The sequence below is a fragment of the Colias croceus genome, chromosome 29 (assembly GCF_905220415.1).
Source record: "Colias croceus chromosome 29, ilColCroc2.1".
Taxonomy (NCBI): domain Eukaryota; kingdom Metazoa; phylum Arthropoda; class Insecta; order Lepidoptera; family Pieridae; genus Colias; species Colias croceus.
Window position 1 is genome coordinate 776,117 of NC_059565.1, and position 12,066 is coordinate 788,182.

The 12,066-nt window shown below is 33.6% G+C and overlaps 1 protein-coding gene across 2 annotated transcripts in view; it reads left to right on the forward strand.

Moving 5' to 3' along the window:
- The window catches only part of LOC123704329, a 43,102-nt gene that overhangs the window by 14,627 nt on the left and 16,409 nt on the right, over window positions 1–12,066 (forward strand). For both annotated transcript variants that reach the window (XM_045652663.1, XM_045652664.1), the window contains exon 2: window positions 11,534–11,624. In XM_045652663.1, coding sequence (XP_045508619.1) covers window positions 11,534–11,624 — 91 coding nt within the window. The remainder of the gene's footprint in view (window positions 1–11,533; window positions 11,625–12,066) is intronic.

Consider the following 12,066-nt stretch of genomic DNA (forward strand, 5'->3'; position numbering starts at 1 on the left):
ATCACAATATAGTGTGTGATATTAGTTTAGCTCTTTACTGTGATATAGGATTAAGTTGAATGTTTTTGTGCCGTGTTTTTTCTGAATTTTTAAGTAATTATTGTATTTTATTAGTAACTTATACCAGTATTTTTTTATTATGTTTTAAAGTTTATATTGTATTTTTATTGTATTTTAATGTTATTCGTATAAAAAAAGGTATTATCACAAGGTATTACCGGTTATGTTATATTATGTAATAATTATTTTTAACTTTATTTGTATAGATTTGAAGAATGAAATTAGGTACTGGCACAGAATACATAATAGTAGCTAAACGCTACAGAACGGACACTCTCCACCTCCCGCTAAAATTAAACACTTACCTCACCCCGCACGATCAGCCTGAAAATCACACTGAAAATGGTCCGTATTTGTCTGCAAGGACGATAGGTACGCAACGAAGATTGACAACATTAATCAAATTGACTTAAAGTAATTTTATTATTTTGGATTTGTGATTATCGTTTTTCGTAGAAAATGGTTAGATATTGTGCTGTTTACGGATGTATTTCATCAGAAAAACGCGAATTTTTTTTAACGCTAGTCACAAATGTGCCAACCATAAAGCGTTAACACACACATTTGCAGTCTCTACAGTGTGACTGTCAAAACGATAATTTTGTATGGAGTGTCCGGGTGTGGTACTGGTTTAAATTTAAAACATATAAGTACGTAATTATCGAAAATCTATCCTATGCAGTTCTACCTATTTCTCTTTAGAATAAGGGAATGTTTCCTGTCTGCAGTATCTCTAGTATTTCAAGTACTTTCCTCCAGGGTGCGCCAATGACCTATTATACTAGTAGACGCGGCATACGCCAACATCATTGCACTAAAAAACAGCGTAATTAATACATACCTACTTACTAACGCATTATCACCAATACAGTTGTTCTCTCTTTCACTCTCACGCACGAGACACAATACATGTCTCACTCATGTACTTCGTAATAACAACTGCCGATTAAAATACAAAAAGAACGTCCAGCCACGACGCTGAATGGTGCGTGACTAAGTGAAACTCGGGCACTTACCTGAGTTTTTTCTTGCCAAAATAGAGAGCGGGTAACGTATCTAGCTCTTTTATATATCATAGGAGTGCGCGCCCATAGGAAATTGTAAAGGTATCTATCTGTGGTATCTATCTACCAATTGACCTATTATGATGATTCTAAAGCGAAATAAAGAAATGATTAAGTTGGAATATCATAAATGTCAATGATAGATGACGAACTAGTAGAAGAAATAATGTTTTAGTTTGAGTTTCAGTTTCATAGACTTCACTTAATGTTAACTTGAGCTCCGCGGTTTAACCCGCATTGCTCCGCTCCTATTGGTCTTATCGTGATGATATATTATAGCCTAAGCCTTTCTCGATAAATGGACTATCTAACACTGAACAATTGTTCAAATCGGAACTGTTGTTCTTGAGATTTATGCGTTCAAACAAACAAACTCTTCAGCTTTACAATATTAGTAGGTATAGATGACGCCAAATTTTTCGTTATTTAATTAATAATCGAAAGTAAATCACCAGCTGTTGGTCACAGCCGATCAGCTCCACCTGACGACTACATTTCACGCGTGATCGCACCCGGAACGGTACAGCAGTTTTGGTGGTAGTCGTGCGGAAAGTGTATGTTTACGATATAACCTATTTGTGTTAATTTCTTGTAAACAATGTTTTTTATAGAAATGTAAGATAAGGAAAATACGTCATCACGGATTTACTTATGATACACATAGTAGCTTTCCGCCCGCGGCTTCGCCCGCTTTGTCTAAAACATAAGAAATTTTATACTAAAAGTTAAAACCTTCCTCTTGAATCACTCTATCTATTTAAAAAACGTATCAAAATTCGTTGCGTTGTTTTAAAGATTTGAGCATACATGGGGATAAAGCTTTTAAACATAAATTTGTAAGTAGGTACATATGTACCTATTTCTAACATCTAATTGCGTACATGAGTTGCATATCTAAACTCGTTTAAAAACATGTTTTCTTGTCCCCATATTATCAAAATAATAACAAATATAGTATTTATGTACATAGGTATTATGTACCTATATTTAGGTACCTACCAATTAATTATTAATATGCACCCTGGGCAATGGCCATGAGCTTAAAAATCAAAATATGTAACCGCTAAAGAGGGGGTTTGTATACATATTATTTGGTCTGATTTCATTTACATGTTTGCGCTTTCTAAATAAATCCAACCCCTTTTAAACGTTCTTAATACCAACATATAAAATAATTCAAAAAATCTTTACTTTTATCGCTATGAAAATAAAGATCAAAATAGAATACATGAATTTCAAAAATTTTCACACGCGGCGCGCTGTATTCCTGTCACGAACCCCATTGGTCAATATTTTCCTCAAAACCGCAAACCTCGTGTTGAAAACCAAACGGTAAATATACCTGTCTCCCTCCCACCCACGGTGTACCCAACTAGCTATCCCTCTCCCTCAAGGGTTGATTTCTTTAGCGCCAGTGCGTTTCATGTTAAAGTTGTTGTTAGACGCTTATTGAACAAATAGATTTCGTGGCGTCACGTTTTTATTTCCAAAACGTGAATAGATATTTTATTTATAATATATTAATTAAAAAAAAAAAAACAATTGACAACCTCGAACTGGTTGATTAGAAAAAAAAATTGCGTTCGATTTTCGTTCTAAATTTGAATAGTGGCGGTCTTTTCATTTTGTGTTTTTTTATGCAATGTGTGACTGTGTTAGTTTGTTAGATGTGACGTAAAATGGACAAAAAATGATTTTAATGTGCAATTAAAATGGAATATACTTGGCATATGGAGGACACAGGGACGCGGGATTTGAACAGGCCCCGATTATCGGGAAGAAATCAAGGTAACGAATAAATATTTCTTTAAAAAAATGTTTCGATACAAATCGTTATTAATTCGCGTTTTTAACAATTATTATAAAAACAAAATGATAATTAAAATGAAGCTGTTAATTACCTCAATGCTTTTAATATTTTTATTTATTGTTTGAAATAAATATAAATTATAATCATTGCTAAGTATATAAAATATGTTTTACATTTTAATTTTAATAAACATGTTCATTTTAACACGGGAGATAAGGTTTTATAATTAAATAATTAAAATAATAAAAATGTGTTGGTAATTTAAATAAAATTATACCTAATATACACCAAGTAAAATATAATAGTTATTTTCGTAACGAAGTAACATAGTTCTACATGATATTCATGCGAAAGGTAATGCTCCAGTAATTATTGCTAATGAAGCGAGAAAACCGGTTTTAAATCAAGTTTTTTATTCATATTTACATTAATTTAAACCGATGAATTGATAACATAAGAATATATTGCAATAAAATTCTAATAATATATTTTTAAAAACTAGATAGGTATTATTTAACGCATTTATCCACTATTGTAGTTTATTAAATTAAAATAAACACTACCTACCTAAATGCGAAAGTAGATACGTATGTTTGTTTTCTTTCACGTCGAAACGGAGTGATTTTTGGTATGATTTTTGTTACTGGAAGTAGGAGAAAGACATATGCCTAAGCCTACTAAGTTGCTACCAGCGTCTTCGCCTGCGTTTCCAAAGAAAAACCCGCATAGTTCCCGTTCCTGTGAGATTTCCGGGATAAAAAGTCTTCAGCTATCTACTATACCTACCTACCATTGTAATCGGTTCAGTAGTATTTGCGTGAAAGTATAACAAACATCCATCCATCCCCACAAACTTTCGCATATCTAATATATAAAAATCAATGCCACTTTTCGTTGTAATTCCATAACTCGAGAACGGCTGAACCGATTTCGATAATTCTTTTTTTATTATATTCCTTGAAGTACGAGGATGGTTCTTATGTAGAGAAAACGTAAACATGTACCACGGGCGAAGCCGGGGCGGACCGCTAGTTTTATAATAAAAATCAATGCCACTTTTCGTTGTAATTCCATAACTCGAGAACGGCTGAACCGATTTCGATAATTCTTTTTTTATTATATTCCTTGAAGTACGAGGATGGTTCTTATGTAGAGAAAACGTTAATATGTACCACGGGCGAAGCCGGGGCGGACCGCTAGTTTTATAATAAAAATCAATGCCACTTTTCGTTGTAATTCCATAACTCGAGAACGGCTGAACCGATTTCGATAATTCTTTTTTTATTATATTCCTTGAAGTACGAGGATGGTTCTTATGTAGAGAAAACGTTAACATGTACCACGGGCGAAGCCGGGGCGGACCGCTAGTATTTTATAATATTAAATATTAATTAATTATTAATAGTATTGTAGGGTACAGCCTACAATCTCATTCCCATAGTCTATGACTACGCGGGCGAAGTCGCGGGCAGAAAGCTATAAAAAGCATGATCTACGGAAATACGTCAGCGAATGATAAATCACAGTTTTTTGTTACGCATGAAGAATTATTATGATAAAACTAATTTTGATGACGTATCATAGAGATCTATTCTGTGATCTGTGTGACGTATAAACATATGCGGGATTTCCGAACCGAAATTATAATTGTAGTACGAGACCAAATGCGCTATTTAGGAGGAACATTTATATATAATTATACCTGGTTTATTTTTTAATTAGGTAGCACGTACCTATTGAATTTTCTTTCCAAATAATTTATTAATTTTTTATCCTGGTAAAACCGAACAATAACTGGGCTAGTAATTTATGAATATTTGGCGTAGTGAAGACACACAGTCAAATTAAATCAATTTAAAATATTAATACCACTTACCTTATACGGTTATACCTACTACGTTAGGTATACTTACGTAGAGTTAATTATTGTTGCATATTTAATCGGTATTTTCCAGACCATATAAAAATAATAAATTCCCATTGCAAAGAGTAGATGGAAGTAGTTGTTATAATTATAATAATCGTAGTTATGTTATATACCTACCATAATACCTACACTTGTGTAGGTAGGTACCTACTAGTATAAAAGACAATAATTATCAATAAATAAAACAAGAATTATTATTATTATTAAAACAAAATAAACCACCAGTTAGTTGTAACTTGTAGCCTACCTTTTTTTTTTTTTTTTTTTTTTTTATAGTGGGGAAATCTTCCAAAGATACCCACGGCCCCCGGGGAAGGAGCCGTGGGTTATGTCGGATTCTTACCGACTAAAACCCCACTGTGTTCCGTCGAGCCGCTTTAATGAGGGGGCCGCGGGTATTTGTTAGAATTCTTCCGCAACCGTAGCCTACCTAGGTCACTACCATAATTCTGATGATTAATTACGTCAAATCATTACTCAAATTGGTCAAAATCCGTCCACCGGCTTGGGCGTGCCAAAGAAATATATAAGAATATCTACTTACATACACTCGAAAAACATATCCGTCCTTCTTTCATCGGTTAAAAAACAAGCCATAATCGTGCCAAAGAAGTTCTTTGAAAGAACTACCTATGTATACAAAAATTAATACATAATTAATTAGGTAGGTATTCATGATTACACGCGGCTTCTCTTGCGCGGTCAAAGCGATATTTCACATCAGTAAAAAGTAGCCTGTGTCACAACTCAGTCACTCTCTAGCCTCCTAACTATCTACTGCAGATACAAAAATCAAAATAACATCGCTCCATATTATTATGACGTGAAAGAAAGACAAACATAGGTACACACTTTTGCATTTATAATATTTATAAAGATCCATATCTCTAAACAATACAAAAATTTACCCCATTTTAAACATTGCAATTAACCATATCACCTGTATTAACAAAATTACAAGGGTGGGTGCACACGCGCAGTAATAGTCGCTAATTCGTTACACCCGTGAGAACCACCCCTAACTGGTCATGCGGTAAACAGGTGATATTAAATAGGGAAACAATATTGTCCCATGCCCCCGTGTGGGGTAAATTGGTCAGGCTTTTGATCGGAATTATAATGAAATTTTGTTGATAGTATGACATACTAGCTATGGCGCGCGGTTTCACCCCTGATAAGTAGGTACATACAAATTACAAGGTAATACCAATTTCCATTTCTATTTTATACCTATGTGTAGCATTTACGTAACAACATTCAAAAAGTAAAGCATTTGAATATGCTTACGTGTTATCCTGGTACATTTTCGCGTGAAAGAGTAGGTAATCTAACTAACACCGAAAGAATTTCTCAAATCGGACCCAGTAGTTCCTGATAAAAGCGCGTTCAAACAAACAAACAAACTCTCCAGCTTTATAATATTAGTAGTTATAGATTAGTATTTAGTAGGATTACACAATATTAGCTAGAGGAATAACTTCCATTTATCCTCGGATGGAAACTATTACCGATTTGATAAGGGTCAGGGGTTGTGAGATTCAATATTGTCCCATGCCCCCGTGCCTATGGGACAATACATTAACTGTACTAATTGGCATGACGATGTTATAAGCGTAATTTGATTGTAAATCAGTATTTTATTATGTTTGATTTTACGCGAATAGCTATTTACATTTATAAATTTAACTGTCTTACCACAAAAAAAATGATTACATGGTAGACATGGTTTAACTTTAAGCGCGGGTTCTCTTTAATCTGGTTTTGTCGTATTTCACATAGACAACTATTGTGTGTGTGTGTGTGTGTGTGTGTGACAGATCCCTGGTTTATAGGTGTTTAAAGTTAGACTGTGTTTAAATTGTTTTGTGGAGTATCCCCGTGACCATAAGGTACGTTATTAGTTATTACCCCATGTGCGAAACGTCGGGATAATAATATAATGAATAAATCGAGTTTAAAATCCGTTTAAATCTTTAATTTCTGAATGTTAATTAATTAAATAAACATTCGATCAGCTGTTTAAACTGTAGGACTATTTTTAAACATTTAATAAATGCTCAATTTTAGATATTACATAGTATATTGGATAATATGACGTGAAAACCGCACTCTAATTGATTTAGCCGTTTATAAGATTAGCGTCTTAGCGTAAACAATCGCAAAAAACATGTGGTCCGAAAACGAAGGTTTTTAATTCGACTGTATTTTTTTTATTTTTGTCTCTATTTTGTTGCTTGATTACTTCGTGTTATAACTACGTAATTCTTCTTTTGTTTGATAGAAAATTGTTGTCATTTTGATCTATTAAAGAATCTAAAACATGGGTCTTCATGATTATTATTTGCACGCTCGTCTTTGAACTCAGGACTTTTTACTAAAACCCGAGTTCCCACCACTGAACCACTACAGAATCCTAATCGATAAGAGCAATGTGATATGATCATCGCAAGTGATGACATTTCTGCCATTCACCCCAAACGGTTTCACTTGAATTCCTTATTGTGTTGCGGATCAAGTGTGAAATATTGGCGGAACGTGAAATGTCTGGTGTATTTTTTGTTAAGGGAGTTTGTGTTGAAATTTAAATGTGATTATGCTTTATTTGTGATTTTTTATATAATATTTAAACTCGAAAATTTATTCATTCAACTATATTTATATTGAACGCGTTAACAGTGTTAATAAAGAAAATCACTTATACGAATTATCTGTAATTTGACACACTTATAGTAGCTTTAGCTACTATTAAGTATTCTGTGCTTATATTATGTAGAATAGCTAATATTTATAAATCAATAAAAACATTAGATATATACACGACAGCGCATTTGACACACACACACGCATGTATTATACATTTTACATACTATTGTATGGTTTTAATTATATAGGTTCATATAAAAACAGCATATGTATTAAAAACAGTATAATGTTGACTGTATTGTATTCTAATCTTCTTAAGAATTAATTATATGCTAAATTAAAATTAGGTATAGGTACTGATTGTCGATACCAATGTATGTTCAAGTTAAACATTCTTAATGTCCAAGGTAAAAAATTGAGGAAAATTTAATACAGGGTACTACATCGATGCGCATTTTCCTGTTCAAATGTGTGTCTAAGTCTATAAGAAATTGTTTATTTTATTGCCTCTAATAAAATAACAGAAAACAAGTTGTTGAGTTATTAATATCATAATAATTTATATTTCGATTTCCGCTAAAAATTTCGTCCAACAAAAAACAAAACCGTAGCGTCAGAACCATGAGATGATTTTATCGCAAAATAAAAACTTCCAATACCCGCATATATTTTTAAATTTTCATTCATTTGATTGTTAAATTTCAGAGTTTTCATAAATTCACATTTATGTCAAAATTAACAATTTTGATAGGAAGTTTGACATATTTTTTATATCCCATAATAAGGACCATGCCCTTCAATTTAGGTACAGTTGGGATTGAAAAAGCAGCCCTAAATGAGTCAATGCTAAACTCTAGGGATTAATAATAACAAAAAAAATTCTCTATTATAATATTATGATAGATAGAAGTAAAAACCGACTTTTTTAAATTGTCGGAATTCGCACTAAACCGCATTATTTTCTTCACAGCCCGTTGGGCATGACGCAATTAGTGTATGTAACACAGTGTGTATGTAACTAGTGACAAACGGACGTAATGCACATTTTTGTATATATATTTTTATATATCGAGTGAGATTGGCAAAATTGATGCAGGATTTTGAAAATCAAGTGATTTTGACGGGGTTTTGGGTAAATATTATTTTCTATTTTTATACAAGTTACTCGCCCTGGCCATAGCCCTGGCTCTGATTGTCTTAAACCGGGTTGAATAGAGATGAAAATAATTCACGAAGTTAAAAAAAATAAATCCGGTTGTAGGAATAAATGCTAATTTTTTCCTTTATCTTTCCTATAAGGTGGCTTTTTACCAAATTTCTAGACTGTGTTCACGGCAATCAGTACCCTAGACTTTGATTTCCTGGCGAATGTCGAAATTTGCCAGTAGCATAAATGGCTCTATTTTGCTAGAATGGTTGGATTATATTTTAATACTAGCGGTCCGCCCCGGCTTCGCCCGTGGTACCTATTTCGCAATAAAAAGTAGCCTATGTTCTTTCTCAGGGTCTAAAGATTGTCTGTGCCAAATTTCATCAAAATCGGTCCAGTAGTTTATGAGTCTATTCATTACAATCAAACAAACAAACAAAGTTTTCCTCTTTGTAATATTAGTGTAGATAGTAAATACGTTTCAGCTTGATACCTTCACGCGTTGGTTGTCTTGACCACAGAACATACAAGTGGTAACTGCGTTAAAAACAACCGACTTCAAACTTGCACTTGCAAAATTTACAAATACCTACAGACAAAAATGCTCATAAAATAAAAACTACTGGGCCTATTCGAATAAAATTTTTATGGGACCAATTCGACACCATACCGCATCGAACAAAAAAAGAATCACGTAAATCGGTTCAGAAACCTCGGAGTAATCGGTGTACATACATAAAAAAAAAAAAAAAAAAATATATACCGGCCGAATTGATAACCTCCTCCTTTTTTTTGAAGTCGGTTAATAAAGAGGAAACCTCTCTTTATAATTTCTGTGGTCTTGACAGACAGACAGACGTACAACAAATTACAAAGTGATCCTATAGGGCTCCGTATTTTCCTTTTGCGGTTCGGAACCCTAATAAATACGTGATAATCTATCTATGTACCAAATTTCATACAGATCCGATCAGCTGTTTTTTACATCACAGTAATAAACAATCACAAACTTTCACACACAATATTAGTGGGACATGAAAGCAAATGTTTTCCTTATAAAAGACACTTTAATCGTTAATACGTAATGAAAGTGATTCATATTAATCCAATGAGCGTAATTGTAACACGACAATTCATGAAAGTTAAAATTTTTAAAACAATTTCAAACGCGGTAACACGCAAATAATATGTTAGAATATTCCAATTGTCTCTAACTAGCTTTCCGCCGCGGCTTCGCCCGACGCGGATGCCCGCTTGTCTAAATCCTTATAAATTATCTATTTACTTATACTTAAAGCTTCCTCTTGAATCACTCTATCTATTAAAAATCCGCATCAATATCCGTTGTGTAGTTTTAAAGATTTAAGCATACATACAGACATAGGGACAGCGAAAGCGACTTTGTTTTATATAGTGAAGTAACTGCAATCGAAATAATTATAAAAGGCAGGACATATATTATTCGAGCAACAGCACCAAGACAATGTAGTTAAATTGTTCAGATGTTTTGGAAAAAATATCTCTAGATTATTTATCGTACGACAATCGGTGCAGCACTATGATATATAAAAGAGCTAGATACGTTACCCGCTCTCTATTTTGGCAAGAAAAAACTCAGGTAAGTGCCCGAGTTTCACTTAGTCACGCACCATTCAGCGTCGTGGCTGGACGTTCTTTTTGAATTTTAATCGGCAGTTGTTATTACGAAGTACATGAGTGAGACATGTATTATGTCTCGTGCGTGAGAGTGAAAGAGAGAACAACAGCTGTATTGGTGATAATGCGTTAGTAAGTAGGTATGTATTAATTACGCTGTTTTTTAGTGCAATGATGTTGGCGTATGCCGCGTCTACTAGTATAATAGGTCATTGGTGCAGCAGGTTTTGAGTTTATCGCGAACAGACAGACGCGGCGAACGGAGGACTTTGTTTTATAATATGGAAAGATTTTAAAGTTTTCATTATTCATTATTCAAATTGAAGACACAGGTTCTTGAAATACAGTTTTTATTATCATAGCTAAGCGACTGAAGTCACTTTTTGTTAAATTAAAGTGTACTAGCTGTACCCCGCGGTTTAAACCGCATTGTTCCGCTTCTATTGGTCTTAGCGTGAAGATATACCAGCCTATAGCCTTCCTCGATAAATGGACTATCTAATAGTGAAATAATTTTTCAAATCGGACCCGTGGTTTCTGAGATTGGCGCGTTCAAGCAAACAAACAAACAAACTTTTTTAATATTAAGATAGATAAATAAATAATTTATGATTATAACTGTATGAATAATTTATAATTTAATTCAAACGAATATACTTTCTTATCGCAGTATAAACGTTTAAATGATAACGCACTAAAGCGTGGCAAAACGCAAACTAGTGATTGTGTCTAGACCTAGTTAGATCTGTGTTTTAAATAATAATTTAGGTCTAGTTACATTTTTATAAATAAGTTGTTTTTGAGCCGTATGTATAGCTTACAAAACATAATTTGTTTTATAATATATTTTTAGAAATTTCACGGGAGGCCGGGTTAAATATTAGTTTGAATGTAATAAGAATGTACTGCGATTCTACACAACTGCCCAATTGGTGTAGGTAGGTAGTTGATAACAAATCACAGCAAGTCAAAAAATATTAGCAAAGTGAGGGTAGTTGGATCAAACGTTGTATATAAACAACGTCAGAGCCCCTAGGCACGATTCATACGAATGCGCCACGATTCAAAGGAAAGCGGCAATTTATAGTTTTCGACAGCTAAACATGTTTTGACAGGTCCACAAAAAAATTAAATCAAAAGTTACGTCTAACAATATTAGGTATTTCATGATAAACGTTTTACCTACCTTAATTTTTGTATTTTTATTAAATCTTTATTTCCAGGTCCGGGTTTGATAGACGAGTTGGAGGCCTTCATGGCGCCTGTCAGCGAAGGCTGCTACCCGCCGCAGCCGCTCGATGCCCGGCGGGTTGGGTTAGTAGTTTTATATGTATCTAGCTGTTGCCCGCAGCTTCGCCTGCGTGGAAAAGATAAATGAACATGATAACAATTTTCATCCCCTATTTTATGATTTATCCCCTTGGAGGTAAAATTGATCAAAATCCTTTCTTAGGGGACGCCTCCGTCCTAACATCTACCTGCATGCCAAATTGCAGCCCGATCCGTCCAGTGGTTTGGGCTGTGCGTTGATAGATCACTATAGATTTTTGCTTAATTTACTGGAAAGCTATGACAGCTCAGAGACTTATGAATGCATGCTTAATTTTTTTGTTAGATTATAGGTAGTTCATTAATGTTGAAATGTAACAATAACAATTTTTATGAGATTCAATTTTATTTAATTAACGCCAATCGCCATCTATTATAAATATGCGAAGAGAATGTTTGGTTGTATTATTAAGTAAATCTATACTAA